At 47.7% G+C, this 23,073-nt stretch overlaps 1 protein-coding gene across 1 annotated transcript in view; it reads right to left on the reverse strand.

Annotated features, from left to right (window-relative positions):
• Positions 1-12,338: 12,338 nt before the first annotated feature.
• tmem240a (transmembrane protein 240a) overlaps positions 12,339-23,073 on the reverse strand; it is a gene marked incomplete at both ends in the record, with an annotated part of 12,859 nt that continues 2,124 nt past the window's right edge. Inside the window, 2 exons of the mRNA XM_080015814.1 lie at positions 12,339-12,493; positions 22,198-22,406. Of these exons, the coding sequence (XP_079871940.1) occupies positions 12,339-12,493; positions 22,198-22,406 (364 nt within the window). The remainder of the gene's footprint in view (positions 12,494-22,197; positions 22,407-23,073) is intronic.

The following is a 23,073-nucleotide window of genomic DNA, read 5'->3' on the forward strand; positions in this document are numbered from 1 at the left end:
ACTTATAGTCATTTAACAATAATGAATGAGGAGAATATCTTTGCACAAACATTTATCTGCACCGTTGTGCGTTGTGGCCCTTGCCCAATACGCTGCATTCCGCGATCTCCTTCTTCTTCTTCTTATTAGATACATAGACGGTTGCACGTTGTACTGCGATGGCCGCACACCGGACAACGTCAGCATGGTGATAATAAACCTTAACTTCTGTTCCATTGACTTAGTTTAAGTTTCTTTGTTGAGCACAAACACTCACAATGCACATACACAAACACGTGCATAACTGCACACTAGATTCTGGTGTAATATAACACGCTCACACTTCATTAGCAATTTTAGACAGCACAGTTGTCTTTTTTTGGAGTGCACACATTGATTTAAGTTTATTTGCCAATGTTGCTCCATTAGGTTCCATTGACCTTAACTTGTTTAATTTTCATGAAGTAAATTATGTTTGAGTCACCGGTTCCTGGAGGGTTGCTGCTGGAGGTGTCCGTCTTGTCAACGGCAGGAGCCCCAGTTGCATCAGACGGGCTTATAATGGTGCTGACTGCCAACTGGACTGGCCATGTTGCTGCTTCATCATGTGGAGGGGCAATACCTTTAAGGTATTGAATGGAATAACCCAATGACAGATAGTATCAAAACTTCTCTAGTCAAATGATACCTGCATTCCATTCTTTTTGTTCCCAGATCTAGAAAAGTATAAAAGACAGAGCCAATCACAGAGGGGTTCTTTGATTAAATGTGACATCTGATTGTCTAACTACAGCAGCAGCAGCAGCTACAACAGTTTGTTTAAGGATAGGTTCACAATTTTCAAGTCTGTCTTGAAACAACAACCAGGTGTCAATATGAAAAGTGAAATATGTTTTCCTTGTGTAAACATTCATTCTGTACTGGCAATTTTTTTTAAATGACACTGCCCAAATTATTCACAGTACAGTTATTTAATAAATGTTTCAATAAGTTGAACACTTTCAAAGTGTATTCATGTAAAAATCATTTGGATGGGGAGGAGTGGTGGCATTTTTTACGCAACTGAATGCTTCTATTCACATGATGGGTATAGTAGAAAAAAAGGTATTGAACGAAGTACTCTATTGGTATCACTTTAAGGGTTCTGGTATCATCATTTTTTAAACAATACCCACCCCAAAGCACTGTATAATTTTCCCTCATGTCTCAGTTTGAAAAGTCAGTTTGTGCTGCTCAGTTCCCCTCTGTTAGTCTCTCAGTTTAGTTATTATTGACCTCTTTTTGGGCACAGAATTATTGTCAGACACATGTTACTTTTTTGCTTTTGGTAAATAAAACTAGAAAAAGAGAAATCGAAATAAACAAAAAACCCTGTGTCTCCCTGGTCTACCAGCTCAGTTGGTGACCTATGATGGCAGTGCTGGGATCAGCCGGTAGTGAGGTACTTTTACAGGTAATTACAATTTCACACGAGTAATTTTTTTTCAAAATTTTTCTTCATCACCCCATGAACAATGCAGTGTGGAGAACGGGGTGGAAGAGGAAGTCGTGTGGGGTTGCGGGAACCACAGACTGGACAATTGAAGAAAGCAGATGGCACAGACACCGGAGCCTCTGGAGGAATCACAGGCACTGAGGGCTCTTTGTGCCCACATGGGCCAGCAAGAGACCCGGGATGCTCAAAATGAAGGAGGAGTCTGCACACCAGGAGCAGTGCTTTAAGGCGCTGCAACATCAGTTCAGACTGCTGTGTATGTATGTGACAAATAATCTCTTGAACTTGAACTTGAACTTGAACTTGCAGCAGGAGGTGCAGGCGCACACTCCCCCAGCCCCAGAGCCCACTTCAACAGGGCCAGACCTACGCTTGGAAACCCTTGACTCAGATGAGCCTGGTCCACAGGCCCAAGCAGCATTGTCACCAGAGGGCTTTCCAGCCATTGCCTCATCAGGTCATTTTCGATTCCCCGTACAGCCCAGATTAGAAAACCTGACCGAGAGTGTTAATAATGAACACTTTCTTATAACTTTTGAAAAGATTGTAGCAGCATTTTTACCTTATTTCATTTCTTACTGGTAATGCTAGAAGTGCCTATCTGTATATGGACACGGATGATGCACATGATTATGAGGGTGTTAAAGAGGCCATTCTAAAAAAATATGACATCAACCCAGAGGCCTAGAGGCAGATTCCGCGCGACAGATGTTGCGAGTGGTGAAACTCCCAAGGAGCTGTACATAACACTGAAGGAGCTTTATGGGAAGTGGATCCAACCACAAGGTCAAAAGGTTAAGGATGTTGGTGAAATTACAATATTGGAGCAGTATTTGCGAATGTTGTCCCCTCAGCTTCAGGTATGGATGAAGTAACACAATCCTTCATCGGCTGCAGAGGCTGCTTCGCCGGCTGATGTCAACACCATCGGAGGGCAAGACCAGTTGTGGGTAAGGCTCCCATGGGGGAGAAACAGCCAGCAAATGCATAGGGTATTTGGGGATAAGAAGCCTTATCCCGCTGCAGTTTTGGTACCCCTACTAAATCTGTCAAAGCAAAGACTGTGACATTCTCCTTTGTGCAGTTCTTCTTCAGTGTTGGCTTCCCCTGTGAGATTTTAACTGAACCGGGCACTAACTTTATGTCCACACAGGTTTACCAACTGCTTGGCATCAAGAGTGTGGGAACAACCCCTTGCAATCAACCCCAAGGCATTGCTCCGTAAGCTTGTCAATGACGGGGATCTTGAAACGGGATCAATGGCTACCCTACCTCCTCTTTGCAAAAAGGGAAGCACGCCAGGCCTCTACTGGTTTTTCACCCCATTTGAACTGTTGTACGGTCATGAGGTGAGGAGACCCCTGACCTTACTGAGGGAGGTTTGGGAAAGGGGCCAGGCGGTGCTGTTAACATCATCTCCTATTTATTTCAGTTGAGAGAGGCTGCAAAAGATGACTGAACTTGCCCAGCATTACAAGGCAGAGGCCTAGCAGTACCAGGAAGCATGGGATGATAAGTTAGCACGGCAGAGGACCTATAGCCTGGGTCAGAAGGTCCTAGTAATGCTACCCACCAGCAGCAATGCTACCTTCCAGCAACATGGCAAAAACAATTTGAGGTGGAGAAACAACTTGGACCCAGCCCCTACCAAGTTGCCACCCCAGGGCGACCATGTTCCTGTAGGGTGCTGCATGAGGACTTCCTTCAGGTGTGAGCTGAAAGACCTGAGAAGAAGGCAGAGGTTTTGCCGAATAGAGCTGTTGAGGAGGAAGAGGCCATAGATGACAAATACCTGCCCGAATTCAATCTAGGCCATCGATCAGCTGATCAACAAAATCGGGTGAAAGCTTTATGTAATCCTCAAATATTTAAAGAATACCCAGGTTGCACAAATATGGTTGAACATGACGTGTTAAAATATGAGGCTCAGATGAAACGTATGAGTGACAGGATTCCAGAGCGCCTTCTTGTGTCCCCGGAGAAGGAAATGGACCTGATGCTGTCTCTGGGGATCAGTGAGCATTAAAATGAGTGAGTGGTACGACCCAGTAGTTTTTGTCTCTAAGAAGGATTGCACATGCGGTTTTGTATTGATTTCAGGTACCAGAAAACGGTGTCAATTGAATTCTTACCAAAACCACGTGTTGATGACATGATTGAGCACCTGGGCAAGCAAAATACCTGACCACAATCTACCTTTGCAAGGGCCACTGGCAAGTGCCTCTTTCCAAGCAGTCGAGGGCGCAGACTGCCTTTCGGACTCCCTGGGGGCTTTTCCAGTTAACAGTACCGCCATTTCGGCTGCACGGTACCCCTGCCACCTCCCAAAGGCTTATGGATCAGGTATTGACTGGATGTAATGACTATGCCTGTGCATACTTTGATGACATTGTGATTTACAGTGCTACTTGGGAGGAGCACCTCCAGCATCTGAGAGAAGTCCTGGAACACTTCCAATCAGCAGGCCTGACCATCACCTTGCAAAGTGTGTCTTCGCCAGGCACCTGGCCCCTGCCTCAGACCAGGAAGCAACTGCAATCCTTCCTGGGGATGCCAGGCTTCTATCACCAGCTAATCCCCAATTTTTCAGCCAGAGCTGCTCCACTTAGATATGACCGGAGCAGGGTGACCCAACCAGGTCCAGTGGACGGAGGAGGCAGTAGCAGCATTCAGCAGCCTCTGGGTAAGGATCCGGTTTGACTTTGAGAAACCTTTCATTCTGCAAACTGGGAGGGGTATTGGAGCTGTCCTTCTGCAGGGACCATCAGTGGACCAACATCCTATGGCTTTCATCAGCTGAAAGCTGTTCCCAAGTGATGTCTGCTACGGTGGAGAAAGAAGCCCAGGCAATCAAGTGGGCTCTCGACTTGTTCAAGTACTACCTCCTGGGGAGGGAATTCACTCTGCATACTGATCACAGAACCCCCCAATGGTTTACTTGGTTTGTTTCTTTTTTTGCACTCGCTCAATGCGCATATACAAACAAATAAATTACTGCACACATAGATTTAGGTATATCATACTCACAGTTGATTAGGAATTTTAGACAGCAGTTTATTAGTTTATACGGTTTATTTGGCCTCTGTTAGCCTTTCAGTTTAGTTCTGTTATTGTGACCTGTTTTGGGCCCAGAATTATATTGTCAAAAAAATTCCTTTTTTGCCTTTTGAAAATAAAAAAGAGGAAGAAACCGTGTCTCTCTGGTATACCAGCTTGGTCCCTGACATGTACATACATATACACATATTATATTTTATATATATATATATATATATATATATATATATATATTATATTCTTTGCAAATATCCTTTGCCTGTTTGTATTTATTTTCATATATTTTTTGCCTTTCTTGTGTTTTTTTTTTATTTTATTTTGATTTATTTATTTCTGCCAACTTTGTTTTGCAGTCTTCAAAGTTTTTCCATTTCACTGCACCCTACTTGCACGACCCCACGTGACAGATACAAATCTTGAATCTTCGAACCCTCGTATCTTGACATTATATTTGTGTTTCCCGCACATTTTCAATTAAGTTTTGGGACCCTTTATCAGATCAACGTGAATGGCTAAGTCAAACTTTGCTCTACATGTTTTTTTCATAAGAATACACTGCAAAATCAATGATTGGGGTCAACAAGTCCCTTCATTTCATCCAATCGGTATTTATAGTTCCGAAAATACGACAGCTTTACCTTGCGCAGAAGTCAATGTTACATAGTGCATCCTATTCCCTCTTACCAGGGCTCTCCTTTCTCTGCATTGACTTTTCATGAAATGTAAGCGTTTCAATCATTTGAATTTATTCACCATTATCCCATCGAGGCACGACTGATAAACATTGTGATCAACAATGAAAATAACTGCACTGCACCATTCCTCGGAACATCATACCGTTCCAAGCCTGAACGACAAATTGCTGATTTAAAAAACACACGCGCCATCAAGTCGCTCATTGTCTCACCTCCACATTATTTTGACATTTAATCGATCAAATGTTGGGCACGTGGGTTGCCAGTTCTTCACTATACAGTAGCTTTCTTCTCATTGTACGCCGCCATCGTTTTCTCGATCTCGGCGATGGCCTTTGCTGTTGTTCGGAGTCAACAAACAAAGTGGCTTGTGAGACAACTCAAACCAAACTCAAACGCTGCGTGTTCGCTGAGTGTACCCCGGGGCAAGTCTTGGGGCTGTTCATGATGGTGTGACAGCGTCAGAGGGGGATAGGGTCCTGAACTCAATCGCGGGAGTGGATCCCCCAGCGGCACGCCTGGATTAAAGGATTCGTGCTTCATTGAGACTTTATCTGACAGCTGCACGGTTTCCAAACTTTGCGTCGTGCAATAGAGTTTGAATCCCACTGCAGGAGACACTGGAGCCCACCTGCAGGAGGAGGGCGGGGCCCTCGCAAAATATGTCGGGGAAAATGGGAAAGCTGTTTTTTCCAGAACAATAGCGAGTCGTTTTCTCAGCTGGAGAGAGTGACTGAGAAAGTCTCCCCCTTACGGACCGGGCTTCTTTTTTTTTTGTTTGTTTCATTCAATTAGGAAACGGAGGAAAATAAATACATCTACAATAAAAACACCCTGTTTTTATCTGTTTCGTTTGGGGAAAGGAGAATGGAGACGGAGACGGAGGGGAGATCGCTTCCGGAAAAATATTTTTCATTACTTTTGAGTGGGTGGGCAAGACGCACGTTGGGGTGGGCTGAGTCCTCCCCTGCCACCGACGTCACTTCCGGCCGTACTATCGGAGCGAAACTTGTCGCATGAGTTGAAAGGATCGAACGCGTCCCGGGCCCTCGGCCGGACGCGGAAACTCCGCAGCACAGCGCGTCACAGCTTTTCGCCGCGCCGAATCCGGCTCCCCACAGGAATGAATGGACCTCCAGTTTGTTCTTGTTGTTTGTGGGTTTTAGGCGTGAAGCAGGCTTTGGAGTCGTCCCTCACGCTCTCGACAGGAGCGCCCGCAGGGGAGCGTCGGGTCCATCACGTTGATTTTGATGACAACAGCAAAAAGCGAGTGACACAGACATTGTGTAATGTAAGGAATCCGTCGTCACGTGTTGAGATGGATTTTGTGCGTCTGCGTCCGGGGGCTGTGTCCGCTGCCTGGGTCCCAGGCTGTGCCTGGAAATTGGGCGTTAGGTGAAAAATGGGATGTGACGAGTCGTTGAATGACAAAGTGCACCTTTTGACACCCACATGGGGGTGGGGGACATGGCTCTTCAACCAACACCAGCTCATTGTGTCTGAAACGTAGGAAGTACCATGTGAGCCCCTAGTGCCAGGGAGCATACACTGCAGGACAACTGTAACATCACGTTCCCTATCAACTTACCTAACTGACATTCTGAACACAGAGAAAGGTTGGATTTTCAGAACAACCTATTCCAAATGATTGTGTGTTTCTGATAATACGGGAAATTATTAAATGATGCAATTGTACCGTACCGCATTTACAGAACTGCTCACAGATTTGGAGCCGGGGTCATGTTCAAATTTTTGTAATGTGAATACGCTGTGAATAAGTGGACATAACATTTGAATGGGTTCAACTATTGGTTAATGATATTTACAGGAGATAAAATCATTATTATTATTATTATTATTATTATTATGATTATTATTATCATTCGAATTATTATTATTATTATTATAACTATTTTTATTCCATATTAATAATAATGCAGTTTTTCATGACTTACCACCATTGTGCCAAGATTCCCCACATCATCTCTGTTGCCGTGCCTGTTCACTGCGCGCAGCAAAGGTCACAATTTCTTAACAGGCCGGAAAGAATGTCCTTTACATAATTGCCGCCAAGCAGTGAGACGGCGCCACCAACCGCGGAGTAAGCCTGTGGTCTATTAGTACTCTAAGGGGAAGGGAGAGGTTAAAGGTCAGACAGATGTCACTGTACCCGTAACCATGCGAAATAAACACATCCATGCATTCCTGGGATTAGAAATCAAATACCTTCCCATGCATTATTCTATGTCACTGTTAATATTACGTGTGGCTCTATTGTGGAATGTGGCGACGTTTCACACGGGTTTCGGACAGAAATATGGTCGACAGGATGATGACTGGCCCCCTCCACATCCCCGTCTTCTAAAGCGCTGCCAGGCACTGTGACACCAGATATCACAGTCTCGCCATTTCCGCTAAGACGCGGCAGCATATGTCCCCTCACCTTGACGTCTCTCTGGTGAGGCCTCCGGAGCCACATGGCAAAACCGCCGCCAGCGCTGGGTTTAATCCTCGAAACATGCGACGACGTTCCCAAACTCACAAAATGTCAATATTGGTCTACCCAGATCCGGTAAACAGGCTGGGAAACTACACGACGTGTCCCGGGGGGTAGATCAGAGGCTGTGAACTGGATCAGCGCCAGATCACCTTCCGCCGTGAGGTATTGTGTCTGTAACCAAATTGGACCGTTTGTGAGTCATTGTTTACACTTCTTTCTTGGAATAAGTTAAGGTTCAGTAAAAATTGGAAGCTTAAAATTATTTTTTTTTAATTCCACAATGGAGCGCTCTGCTCCGTCCCACTCCTGTCACAGCGTTCGCCGTCACCTTTTTCCCGGTCGGCCGACTGAGGACCACACCTCCGGGCTGCCCCTCGGATTCCTGCGGAGGTTGGCGTACGTGCGGCGTATGGAGTCTGATCTTCCTCACAAACGGAGCTTCATTCACTCTCCCTTTACTTTCGATGTGACGGGCAGACCCGCAAGGGACGCTTGAGGGCGGGGGCGTCATCACGAGGAGGGTGGAGGGCGACGGACCGCGATGGAGCGACTTATCGTACTCGCACTTGTATAATTCTACTGAGATCCGAGACTTAAGGGCGGTGCCGCTGGTTTCCTACTGGTGCGTTGCCTAGAAGGTGACACCGGAAGTGGGGTGTGGGGTGGGGGTTGGGGTGGGGCGCTACTAAGCGGGTTCCCTTTGAAGTTCTGTGATTTCCCCTCCTCAGGCTCAAGCTGGTTTAGATGAGCCGTGGTGGGACCGGCACCAGAGCCCGGCGCAGGTCGGTCCTGTATGTGGCTCGTATCGCATATTACTTATACATTCGTGAATCATGAATTTTGGATGGCGAGAGAAACACAGAGAAGGTTTCTTCGGCGGGTTTCTTCACCAAGGCGCCGGGGGAGCGGGAGCAACAAGTCGGTTTCGTACATTATTCAGTGTGTGTGTGTGTGTGTGTGTGTGTGTGTGTGTGTGTGTGTGTGTGTGTGTGTGTGTGTGTGTGTGTGAGTGCGCGACGGTGCATGAAAAGGTCATGGCGGCCAAACAAAAAAAAAGGTTGCAGACTTTGCGTAAATAATCACCCGCCCTCTCAGGCTCCTAGAAGGGCGCAACCGGGGCCCCTTAACGACCGCGGCGACGAGACGGATCGACACTATCGATCCCACGGTGAAAACCGGCTCCCGTCCGCAGTTCCCCGAGACGTCCCACCCAGGGGCGTGAAGGAGGCAACTGCCGAGGCTGGCGACGCCCGAGGGGCCGCCGGCGCGGGCCGAGAGAGGACCACCGCAGTTCCGGCAGCTCGGAGGACTCATCTCGCTCACGGGCCCTGAGCGAGTACAGTTGCCCGCGCAGTTTGCCAAGGAGGCACGGGCGGCGGCAGCAGAGCCTGCCGAGGACGTCGGAGCCATAGCAACGGCGGTTGCTAGCGAGGAAGAGGCTGTAGTAACCGTTGTTGCCAAGGAGACAAGGGTAGCGGCAGCGGAAGGCATCAGCGAGGCAGACTCGGCGGCCGCCTCCGACACGGCAACACACGCACACACACACATACACGCACAAAAGCCCACGCACACACACACAAATGCACACGCACACACGCACAAATGCACGCACACAGGTACACACACACACGCGTGTGCGCACACACGCACACACACACACAGACAGACAGACAGACAGACACGCACACACACACACACACACACACACACACACACACACAAACAGACAGACACGCGCACACACACACACACACACACACACACACGTACACAGACAGACAGACACGCACACACACACACACACAGCTTCAGAGACACCCAAACGTCCGGTTGCGAAGCCACTGGGATCCGTTGTAAATGTCAACGTTTCCCGTATTAACCCTGTTCAATGGAATTTAGACGCTGATGGGAAAACACAAGACAAAGAAATGTTATTACACAAAACATCAATATCAGTGGTCTGCAGTGAAACAGGAGAAAAGCACAAATGCTACAGCACAGGACTCATTGTGACTGGACTCTTCGTTATTTGGTCAATTCTAAAGAGTCGGGTTTAAAGAAATTTGGATTCTATTCCCGGGATGGCTGATATTTTTGTGTACTAATATTGTGTACTTAGATTGCTACACCAGCAAAAAAAAACCCCACGTAAATAGTGGGCCACCCAGTCTTAATCTCACGCCGTCTTCAAATCCTGGGACGTCCCCGACACGTGTGGTTTGTACGGTGTAGCTCCTCCCGTCAGTCGCAGAACGGACGCTGCCAGGAGGCAACATGGTCGTTGCTGTGATTCTTCAATGTGTGGAAACTTGCAGTTTGGGGGAAAGTCCTGAACATGACGTGAAGGGCACGACCTGCTTCTCTCGACCGCTCCTCTGAGATGCGATTTTTCGTCAAATGAAGCGCGATGCGCAGGTTTTAGTATTTAATTATCTCTATTTAGTGCAGGGAACCGGAGAGATAGAATCTACCGACGCTCAACACCTGCAGCAGTACAATATATTTATTTATTTATGTATGTATGTATTGATTTATTCGGTTTTTATTTATTTATTTGTTTTTGTGTTTATTCGTTTGGTTGGTTGTTTGTTTATTTATCTGTTTATTTATTTATCTATTATCTATAAGTTTGTTTGTGTGTTATTTAGACATTGACTTGTTTTGTTCTTGTTATGATGATGATTATTCATGTTATTTGCTACATAGGACATTAAACACAACGTGTGCAGTATCTGTGCAGTATATTGTAACTGAAACACTGTATAACACCAAATTATAAACTATAACACCATAGATTCTTAAATAAATTACTATGTACATTGTAATAATTTATCATTTTTAACCTTTTTTTCGCAATAATGTATCCCGTGTATAGAATCGCATATTCTGTATTTTTCGCATATTCTGATATTTGGCTATCTCTGTTTTACTTATTTTAATTTATTTGATCATTTATATTTTGATCATTTATGTTTTTCAGCATAATAAAAAAAAGCTGAACCAGCTTTTTTTTTTTAGCATTGCTGAGTGTTTGTAGAGAGACGCACCAATCCTCACCGTGACAAATTCCTTGTATGACGTATGAAGGGGGGCCTCCGCAGATGTTTTTGCCAGAGGCCCCCCCTTCATAACATAGGGCCACTCCTGGGCAAACCTCCGTCAAATTTGATTTAATAAATAAGTATAAAAGAAAAAACTTTGAGCTTTGAGTTTTAAAGGCCCAGAAAAAAAAGCCCCAAACCCCCCCCCCCGACATTGTCGTGTTTGTGTCCGGGGGCCGCGCTTCATGCAACACAGTCAAGCATCGGGGCCCGGGGTCACTGTTGTGCTTCAACGGCACTTTTAATAAAACAGACATTTCATCCTCACAACAGCAATGTCTGGACAGAGAGGCGGAGGCGGAGCTGGGGTCAGGGTTCCCTCTGCTCATAGGCTGGTTGCTCCTGATAAGTGTAAGGGAACTGGGTGTACTTCAAATTCAACGGGAACCACGGAGGGGTGGGGGGGGGGGGGGGGGGGGGGGGCTGGGGAGGCACGGATCTCGTCGCCTCGTCTCGCTGGCGTAGATTTCCCTCCTCTCGTACCTAATAAACGATAATGTGGCAAGGAGAACCCTGACCCCCAAAACGAGTGCTCCCCTCTCCCTCACGTATTTACAGGAAGAAAAAAAAAAAAAAAAAAAAATTACATTCATTGAATTCACTAAGTAACAAAGCTAATTTTTTTTTCTTTCTTTTTTGTTTTTAGCAGAAATCACACGGTTTTACATCCAGTTTTCAACCAGACCTCCCATTCCGTTTACTTCGGCCGAACCCCCCCACCCCCACCCCCACCCCACCCACCCCCAACCCCGCCCCCACCCGCACGCAGTCCGTCACCGGGTATTTTTATTGGTAAACAACTCACACAAAAATGTCCCGCCCCCGCCCCGCCCCGCCCCTCCCGCCCCACCCGCCCACCCCATTCAAGACTGTTAAATCACGCTTACCCCATATGCAGAACTATTTACAGAAGCAGCAATCTAACCTTTTCATCACAAGAAAATTGTCCAAACCCCCGCCCCGTGACCCCCACCCCTTTCCCTCGTCGTTGGCCCGACCCGACGGAGAGAAAGGAAAAAAAATTAAATAAAACGAAAAAGAAAACGCACACCCTCGTACGACGCCCCGCCCGATTCCGACCGTTCCGCCGAACCCGCCGTGTCTTACCCTGTTCTAAAGGAGCATGCCAAGTTTAAACACAGAAAATGTCTCTGTACAGAAAAACAAAACAAAACAAAAAAAAAAAACAACCTTAAAATTTTTGTTTTGTTTCGTTGTTGTTGTTTTTTTTGTTTGTTTGGTTTTTTGTATTTTTTATTTCTCTCCCACATGGGATTTCGGCGGCCGCAAGAATTGTCGACTCTCCTCTGTTTACGTTTTGGGGGGGGGGGGGGACTTCGGCGCCGACCGGTTGTTTCGTTTTGGATTTTGGAACTCTTAGTAGCAGTGGTGAAGGGCGTGTCTACTGTGTTTGTTTCCATGTTAGGATGTACGGAATTGAAATTGGAAGAAGAAAGAGCGTCTTTCAGGGGGATTTAGTTTTTCGGGGCTTTCGCTTGGTTTTCTCAGAGTCAAAGATGGCGGGGGCTTGGGTGGCCGTTGTGGTAGAGCTTCTGCTTGATGTGGACCATGTTGCCGCTCGAGTCCTCCAGCTGTCTGTGCTGCGCGCGGCGGCGCAGGTCGCGGAAGTTGCAGAACTGCGGCAGCCACGACCAGGAAGGGGTGTCTGCAGGCGGAGGGAGACAGGAAGTGGGCGTCAGAGAGAGAGTGAGGGAGAGAGAGGGGGGGGGGGGGTGAAGGTCAGGGACGCTGCGAGCCTTTGTCCAAACAGCGGCGTGCGACGCATCACATCGCAGAGCACCTCGACCGTCCGTCGCCCGCGCTCTGAGACGCTGGTTCCCCTTCTTAGGTCTACGGAACGCGTCTCTCTTTTTGGCTCGGAGGAGACATCTGGACTTTTTTTTTTTATCCACAAAATTGTCAGTAGGTCATAAAAAAAAGGCAGACATTTATATATTTATATTTGTGTGTACACTCACACATATGCAGGCACACCCACATGCACTCATAGGCATACCTACAGTAACCTATATGTACACTACTTAAGCCCTTCTGATTAATGGCTTTGGCTATTTTAGCCACACCCATGACAAACAGCTGCACAGAATCAAGCATACATCCATGAAACCCCCTTAGACAAACACCTGCAGGAGAACCGGTGGTGCTAATGAGCTCGGTGACTTTCAACGTGGCACCGCCATAGGATTCCACCTTCCCGCCCTTCCGCCCCGCTAGACCTGCTCCGGTCAACCGCACGTTCTGTTGTCGTGAAGGGGAAACGCCTGGGAGCAGCAGCAGCTCAACCACGACGCGCTACGCCACACGAGCTCGCAGAACGCGGTGGCCGACCGCCGACGCCTGTCGCGGGTGACGATGCCGGTTGCAACGCTCAGAAACCGTGTTCCAAGCCGCCGCTGGGAGCAACATCGGCACGAGAACTGTCCGTCGTGAGCTTCATGAACTGGGTTTCTTTTTCTTTCTGTTTTTTTCTAACCTGTGCTGTCAGCATGCTGGGCACACAACACAGAAGTACTTGTTCCGTTGCATCTCGGACAGAGTCAATCTGCAGGTGGAGTTCAACTTCTCCACCTGCAATGCAACGCTTTATTCATTCTTTGATCATCAACGACTGCTGGCATAACTCTGTCCTGGGGACGACCTGTGGGACGAGCAGAGCAGTTTTATGTTACACAGAACCACCACCAACCCCCCTTCTTTGGAGAATGATCTTGCCATGTTTCGGTCTTTAAACAACTAATCACCACTCCAAGAGGCGGAGATTCACCACGGGTGAGACAAATAAACATAGAACCAAACAACATGTACACGGAAAAACATAAACATTGGACGACAACATTAATGAAAAACAGAGTTAATTAAGTCCAGGGAAACTGGAACAACATTTGGCCACGAGGCCTCTTCCTGTCACAGTTATGGCAGTGAATGAGGGAGGAAAGGACAGGAATGCAACCAGGAGGGTGCTGGGGTGCATTCAAAGCGGGTGTTGGTGGTGTGTGTGTGATGGGACCGCCTGTATGTGTGTATGTGTGTGTCTGTGTGTGTGTGTGTGTGTGTGTGTATGTGAGGTGTCCACCGGTGAGTGTACAGGACTTATCCCAATTGGTTGGCCCCCCGCACCGCAACCCACACCCACACCCACAACAGCAAGCAGCCCCCCAGGGGCCCCAGAAGGCACCCGGCAGAGCTCTCCGCAGCCCCGCCAGGTCGCAGCACACCTTAAGCCACCAGGTGCAGGCCGCCAGGACTCCAGCCCAGCCGGCAGGGGGCCCGCCCGGCCGCCCACCCGGCCAACCACGTCCCCACGCCGACCCGCCAACGACCCGCCACCCCGGAAAACCCCAGTGCGAGTCCTTCAGGCAAGTCGAACCCCAATCCCTCGCACCACTCCTGCCCCGCAGAGAAGGATTGGTCTGCGAGTGTATGTGTTCTACGCTGATACGAGTGGGATTTAACTTTTGGGACGGACGAGAAGCAAGTCGGGGCAGGAGCATGATGGGCAAGATGGCAGCCGCCCACAACATCCCCACCCATATAACTCCTACCCCACCCATCCCGCAAGCCCTAGGCCTATTGTGTGGTGTATGTGCTGAGTATGGGTTGAGATGAGCTTCATGAACCGGGTTTCTACGGCCGAGCGGCTTCACGCAAGCCGAAGCGTCGGCTGGAGTGGTGCAAAGCACACCGTCATTGGACTCTGGAGCAGTTCCACTGCGCATGTATAAGTGCAAATACACACAGTATGTACACATAAATGTGTATATACTGTCTGGACCCCAAAGTACCCCCAGGAACAGTAATACAGATAAAATAAAGACAATACTGTAGTGTAAGTAATAAAAGAATACACTCCAAGACACCAAGCATGAACAAGTGATCCCTCCTTATGGAATATTAGGTAAACATAGACCATTAACATAAGTAAAATAAATGTCCCCATGTTTTATTAAATCTGGCCAATGAGCCCCCATAATTTTCTCCATCATAACAAAATATTAAACGTCCCTAAGCCATAAAGTGTGAGAGGGAGGAGCGGGTGATTTCACTTTTGCACTTGGACAATTATCTCCCCGGTGAAGGATGCTGTGACGCACGGCGAGGCCACGCACGGAAGAAGGAAGCCGACTCACAACCCGGTTAATTTGACCGTTCTCAGGACCTCTTGGAACGCTTAGAAGGCAGGCCTAGGTGGAGGAACGCGTCTTTGAGTGACGAGGTGCGAAGCGCGATGCTGAGGAAAACATTTGGACTTCCTTCATGAGTATATTTTCTGACCACGTCAGAAAGAGGTAACCCCCCCCCCCCCCCCCCCGGCGTCCCTGACCGCTGCTCTAACACATAAAAACGAGTTACGTGTTCTCGTAATAAAAAAAAAAAAAGAAAGAAAGCCGAGGCCTGAAACGAGCTCCGTGTACGTATTAACATCCTTTAATCCGAGGAAGTGGGCTGCGTTTCCCACGGGGCAAGCAGGGAGTGACAGAGGCAGGCGGAAAGATTGAAGCGTTGGCTAATTGGATGAGCGAGGGGGAAAAAAGGGAAGCAGCGACCAATCCCTTCAAGTGCACCAGATGCCCTTGATTCCGAGCGCTCGGGCGCCTTTCTCCAGTGACGAAAATACCTTTTTTTTTTTTTTTCGGGTGAAACCGGGGGGCTGGCAGATGACGCCATTGAACGGCCCCAGACCGAGACCCCCGGTGCGGAGCGCGCGACGGTCGGCGCCGTCCACTCGCCAAACGCCCTCCTGCATTTGACGTCATATAAAGTCGTTTGCGGTCGCTTCGTCGGTTGCAGTCACATGAAGGCACCAAGAGGAGTTTTCTTCTATTCATCCACGACTGTGTGTATCTCTGGGGTCCCAGGAAATTTTAAACGTCAAACACTTTTGTATTCTAGTGAATTTTTACGCATCAATTTCTGCCTTTTCTGCATTGATTTATAGTGGAAATGTCTTAATTTATGTGATCTCGTGTTTTTATTGTTATTTTCTACATATTGAGGGGGACGTATCCCCTGTTCCACCCGGAAATCTACGCCTATTTCTATCTGTATCCATCCGTGCAACCATCAGCGAGAAGAGCCATCACCAATGATACCCAAGGTTTCCATACAAGGATTAGAAACGCTCCAGATGCTTGTCACCGTTCCCTGTGAAATCTCACGCAGGGTGTGTTTTACTTATAGTACATGATACATTACCACCCTGTAGCAGCTGTTCACAACACTCACTCAGCAACACTCTCACACTTTCCTCCTCCAACAAGAGGGCGGAATGGCGCTCGTAGGAAATGCAGCCTTTGTTCCACTAATGCTTTTGTCCACAGCGTCCGCAAACGTCCGCCAAATATCGTGAATGAATCCCACCAGGTTTAACCTGACTGAGCTGGGTGGCACTGAAGTGTGAGGTGCTTTTAAGTGGTAGTCCGTGGGATTATTTTGTTATAGAAATCCCATATTTGATCATTTTTCCCCTGGGTGCTTTTTAAGAAACGGCAGTGCAATGTATTTGTGTTATGTATGTGCTTCTGTATATGCAGCTTCCATTGTTGGTGGCGGGGTCCGCCACGCACATGAGGTGATGCATGACCACGGTCAATTTCATAAACCAGCGTAGCGAGTTGTGGCCGGTAAACTGTAACTACTGATATAAATAAACTAATTTAAAGCACAGACGGCGTCCTTTCAAGGCCCTCTTAGAGTGAAGACGAGGGTAAACCCGAGTGCGATTTTGAATTCTGGCAGGCCTTGTGGGATCTTATGGATTACCACTTTAAAGGGTGACTAAAACTACACCGGACAAACAAACCTCACTTAAATATTCCAGACCTCATAGTGTAGGGACATTTTAGGTAATATCTTTAACTGTTGATAATTTAAATGGCAAAATTGTACATCCATATCAGGCCTGTCACGATCGTTAAATATTAGTCGACAATGAGTTGGCATACAGCACAAATAACTGCGATCGGCAACAGAGTAAAAGCCGATAATTGTGTAGTAACACAAATTCACCATAGAAAGAAAAGGCACAAATTGTCTCATTTGCACAAAATTCCCATTAAATTCATATGGAAAATGTTATGATGTGATTGCGATCAGCTGAAGTATCTGCGATCAGGCAATGATGTCCCAATTGTGACAGCTCTAGCCCATGCATTCATTTTGATATGGCCGATATCATATCGCCATAAATAGAAAGATAAGTCAAGATAAATCATAGTATGGACTCAACCCACAGAGGAGCGCTGAGATTGGCGGCCAGTCTCTTGCGTGGAGGGGAGAGGGGGAGAGCCCCAGACAGCACACACAGAAGGACTCTGCTGGGGGGAGGAGGGATGGAAGCGATGGGAGGAGAGAGTGGGTTATTTATAGCCCGTGAATGGATATATGCGACCTGCAAGGACTGTTCTGAAGGGTATCCAAAGGGAGAGGAGAGGGAGAGACAGGTTTCTCTCATTTGAATAAAAGGAAGGGGGAGATGCGATGGAGACGGTCGAAAGAAGAAGGTTGTATTATACTTACGTACAAATTATAATTTTTTAATACAACGGTATTGAAAAAAATTAAAGGGAAGTGTAAAAGCCGGGCCAGTATTTTATTTATTTCCTGTTCTATTTTTTTACTCCTCAGAAGGGAATATTCCCGGCGAATAAACAGTGACAGAGAATAATGAGTTCTTCCAAAAGGATTCATTGAAAAAAGGACACGGGCCAGAAATAGATTCAATAACTCCACAGGGAGGGGAAGGGGAGGAGCGTAGATGGAATAAGGAAAAACAAGCGATGGGAATCGATGCACACCTCTATGCGGTGTGTGCGTGTGTGTGTGTGTGTGTGTGTGTGTGTGTGTGTGTGTGTGTGTGTATGTATTTGAACCTCACTCGTCAATACAGCTGCGCAACCTCATTCTATTTATAGCTCTGGAGGAGAGAGCTTGTGTGTGTATCCGTGTGTGTGTGTGTGTGTGTGTGTGTGTGTGTGTATCCACGTGTGTGTGTGTGTGTGTGTGTGTGTGTGTGTGTCTATACCCCGGGGGGGGGGGGGTGTATCTGAGAGCATCTCTAACCCCTCCCCCACCATTTTTCTGCCTCCCCTCTCCGTCAGCCTCACCTTCACTCCCCATCGTTTGGAGGCTAAACGAATCTGACCTCACGTCAACGTCACAGCAGACGCACGCGGCAGCGGTGGGGCATTCCCTCCCAGCGCCCAGCGCAAGGACTCCAGCAGCAAAGATGGAGGTCAATAATCGAAATATATACTGCATATACAGTACATCTATACGCATCTACATATGCGTAGATTCAAACAGATGAGCCCCCCCTCCCGGTTTAAGGATTCAAACAAATACATTTTGCACAGTACATCTATTTCCTTTTCAACTGCGGGAACAGGGGAATTATCTGCGGCTGTTGTCGCCGGGCAACTTCCGGCGGCAGTGCGGACGGACATCCAGGGCACACGCCGCCTACTCTGGCACCGTTCAGAGGATCCAGGCCACCTCCGGAAAACTGGCCTGGTTTGACATTGAGCGCATCGGAAAGCTTACGTTGGTGGAAAAAAAAAAGGAAAGGAATCGGGGGGTGGGGGGATGTAGTCGGCTTTTGCCTACGAGGACAAATACAGCGACGGAAGCTGAATGGGGGAAAACGGGCGGGGGCGGTGGGGTCTCTGACACCTGGGTGTTGCCACCCGAGGAAGGACGATTAATAAATGAGCCGCTTTCCAAAACGTGGAGATGCGTCCTCTGTGGGGGCCTGTCTCCCTCTCCCCGCACGCCTCCATGGCTGCGCCCAGAGGCGAGGACGGAGGCGGGTTTTGCACCAGCGCCAGGTCACGATTCCACGTGAGAGCCATCGTCAAAATGTTTGGTTTGCTAATTGTAAAAAAAGTGTCCCAGTCTTTCGGGTTATAATGTCGGCAAACACGTCAGCTCGGTGAGGTGAATTAAAATTTCCAGCCTGGGCGGGGCGCCCGGACCCGGGCGGCTCTCCCCTCCTTCCGGACACTTTCACCCAGTTATCCGTGGTTCTGCCGTTCCTTTTCCCCGGACAGTGGGGAGACCTCAGGGGAAGGGTAGCGGGGGAATATAAACAGCGTCAAGGAGGACAATGACGGAGGTGGAGAGTTCATCCGTGTTGCATGAGGGGTATGCATTTTTTTTTTTTTTTCGGGGAACATCGGGTGTTGCTCTGGGTTCGAGGTCTGCGGCGCTTGGGCAAACGTCGTACCTGGACCGGTGTCGACCTCTTCCTCAAACCAGTTAAACACAACATAGCAACAGCAGCCCAACAGCAGCCCAAGCCCAAAGGACCTCAGGGCCCAAATGGAGCCTCAGGAAATGAGACCAACTCTTGGATGTTGCGTTCCCACTGCAACAACACCAAATATTACGGGGTGAAGCGAGGGCGTCCAGTGACGGAATAGTCCCAATTCTTCCCAAAGTCAAAGGACACTGTGGTGTCTATTTTGACTTGAGCCGGCTTTGCGCCGACAAATGTGATGTGAACCCCGGGCAAATTCATCGCACGGGCCCCCCCCGGGGATGACCTGACCGTCAGATGCGTTTTCGGATTCGGTGGGAAGCGGGCTTCACTCCTGGCCACCGCTGCGATGGGGCGTTTAAATCCAACTCTGGTTTACAAAAGTGACTTGGATATGCTGCGGGCTACGTTGAATTCACATAGCCTTCAAATAGTATTCAAACCATCATTCAAATCTTCAAATCTTTCAAAAATGATGTCGACCCATATTATCAAAAACTTTCAGCTAATTGCGCCATTTGCTCCTTTTGTTTCTTTATGGCCAATCAGCCACTGGTAATCAAGCGCGGCGACATTAAACTCACCGCGCCAACTACTATTATATTTGGCGAGTCACAGCCACAAGCCTTCTGCTACCGACACAAAAAGGATGAAGTGTTGAAACGACGGCGGAGGCATTTCGAGCTGTCCCGGGAGAAACCTCTGCGGAATTATAATTTCTAAGTATTCCTGTGCATGAATCCTTCCACACCCGAGACTTTCACTTCAAATGACTCACGTTTGGTTTGTCATTCACCGTGTTTTCTTTTCAAGCTTTTAAATGAAAATTATAATAATATTTATGTCCCTACGCAACAACTGCATGCATTGAAAATGTATGCGATGCCTCCCTTGTTTTGGTGTTGAACTGCCTGGTTACAGATTATTTTACAACAAAAAGGCATGAAATACTAGAAAGGCGTCTATTTGTAAACATCACCTTGAAGCCCAAATGATATTCGTCGTCATTTTGATGAATCGATTGGCGACGCGACACTCCCTCTCCACTCCCTCGACACTCCCTCGACTCCACCTCTACTCTACTGCACGCTACCGCCACTTTACCTCCATCTACTCCATCTCCCTCTACTCCACTACACCCTACTCTACCTCCACCTACTCTACTTCTTCTGTACTCTGCCTCTCTCCACTTCTACTCTACCTTGAGTACACTCTACCTCCATCTACTCTATTTCTTCTCTACCTGTAGTTTATCTCTACTCTATCTCTATCTCGACTCTACCTCTCTCCACTACCTCCCTCTACTCTACTCCTACTCTACCTCCCTCTACTTCTACTTCCCTCCACTTCTACTCTACCTCCCTCTACTCTACCTTTACTCTACCTTTACTCTACTATACCCTACTCTACTCTACCTCTAGCACCCTCTTCCTCCATCTACTCTATTTCTTCTCTACTCTACGTTATCTCTACTTTACCTCCTTCTACTCTACCTCTACTCTACCTCCCTCTACCTCTACTCTATCTCCACTCTACCTCCCTCTACTCTGCCTCCCTCTACCTCTACTCCATCTCTACTCTACCTCCCTCTACTCTACCTAGAAATGCGACCAAGACGAAGGAGATGGTCGTGGATTTCAGGAGAACCGGGACTTAGCCGAACACTGTTTCCATCCTGGGAAAGGGGGTGGAGGTGGTGGAGGGTTACAGGTACCTGGGCGTTCACCCGGACAACAGACTGGACTGGAAATGCAACGCCGAGGCTGTCTACAGGAAGGGGCAGAGCAGACTCTACTTCTTGAGGAAGCTCCGTGTCCTTCAATGTGTGCAGCAAGGTGTTGCACATCTCCCACCGGTCTGTTGTGGCTGGTGCAGTTTTCTTTGCGGTCGTCTGATGGTGCAGCAGCGTTAGAGCCAGAGACTCCCAGAAACTGAACAAAGTGATAAAGAAGGCTGGCTCCGTGCTGGGGGCTGCTCTGGAGGCCCCTAGAGCTGCTTGCGGAGGGGAGGATGTCGCGCAAGCTGCTCAGCGTCATGGACAACGCTGCACAGCCCCCTACACAACCTGCTGCTCGGACCACAGAGCGTCTTCAGCTCCGTTACAGGGGGTCATTCCTGCCACCGCAGTCGCGCCTACAACGACTCTGCCCTGTGCCAGGAGAGGAAACTCCACCTCCGAATGGTAATGCACAAGTCACATATTTACTTCACATTTAACGTCCGCTTTTAAGCTTTACCTTTCCCTAAGTTAAATGATATTTTATTCTATTTATTTCTACTATTATTATTTATATTTTTTATTAATTTAGTTATTTTATATGTATATGGGTGTACACATACTGTATGTATATGTGTGTGTATCTGTATATATATACATATATGTATATATATATATACACATATAGTAATTGATTCAAAAACAGCGTGTTTTTGTTAATAATATGTATTTTGTCATGTGTGTCATCTGCTGCTGCAACTCTGGAATTTCCCTTTGGGGATTAATAAAGTATCTCTATCTTTATCTTATCTATACCTTTACTCTACCTCCTTTACTCTACCTTTAATTCTGCTCTACCTCTACTCAACCTCCACTGTACCTCTACTCTACCTCTGCTCTACCTCCTTCTACTCTTTTTTTATTTCCAATTGTTTTTAATTTGATATACTTTATTCATCCCTCTGGGGGAAAATGTTTCTCCGCATTTGCCCATCCTAGTATCTCACGTATCTAGGAGCAGTGGGCTGCCACGTAGCTGCGCCTACTCCAGATCTTGACCGACGCCTTGGTCAGGGGCATCGGCAGGAACTCTCCCCCCCTCTACTCTATTCTTAAATTTCTCAAAATAATGATGTACCAAGATAATTTCGTCCACTATTTGACGTTTGTCTATTTGCCGCGTAGCCGACAATATGCGACATGGATGGTGAGACTGTGCAGAGCAACCATGTAGCTCAGTAAGCCTATCATCAAGCCTTGCATTGAAGACAAGGACAGCCAAGCAGACCAACGACATGATGACATGCATGGTGGCATTGTATTCCGAAGGCAGAACCCCGCTCAAACCCCGCTCAAACCCCGACGCCGGCCGGCTCACCGTAGTATCTGCTGGCTCTCCAGGCCCTGACGGCACAGTGCAGGGCGCCGTCCAGCCACAGCAGCAGCCAGCTGATGCAGAAGCCCAGCAGGAGTCCCAGCATCAGGTCCATCTCCTGCTTTGTGACGCTGTCGCTCACAAAGTAGTTCTCCGACGAGTCGACCAGCGAATGGTCCCCATCGTACGGGATCACATAATGAACATGATGCCTGCGGGGGAGGAAGAGGAGCCAAGGGTGGCAGGTGAAGTCGAAGAGGTTGGGTGGGCCACGCATGTATGTCACTCAAAAGGACTCCCGGTGGCAAACATTTCAAAAATAGATTTACCCCAAAAAAAATCTTTCAAAAGTTAACAAAAATGTATTAGATAAACTATTCAGGATAATTGTATGACTATTCGGATTCGGAGTAGAGGGAATATCTGTCAAGTGGAACATCGTGTTTTCCAAATGAACCAAAGAGGAACTTGGGTTTGGACCTTCGAGCACTGAAGGTAGGACCGATTTCAATGCTTTTTTGGGTCTTGGGTCCAAAGTTGCATGACTCCAGTACTCTGGATTTTCAAATGGCACGTTAAGTAAGGTACGTAGGTAGCAATGTGGGAAATAGGGTTTGACGGATTATGAAAAGGGCATAACAAAGAGGTTCAGCAATCTACCATTGACAACATCCCACCAAACAGATTCTGCGTAGAAAGAGATATTACCAGTACAAAAAGATAGTTGTTGTCATAAAACCATACCAAAGACAAGAGAAACCCCAAGCCAAGGGTCAAGGGTTACTGCAGCACTGGCTCACGAGAATCAGCGTCAAACCCTCAACACGTTGAAAAATCGTTGCACTTGCTCCAAAAAAGCCAGGGAGGCCAGCGCCGCAA

This window comes from Zeus faber (genome assembly GCF_960531495.2).
Source record: "Zeus faber genome assembly, chromosome: 15".
In the NCBI taxonomy this organism is placed as follows: domain Eukaryota; kingdom Metazoa; phylum Chordata; class Actinopteri; order Zeiformes; family Zeidae; genus Zeus; species Zeus faber.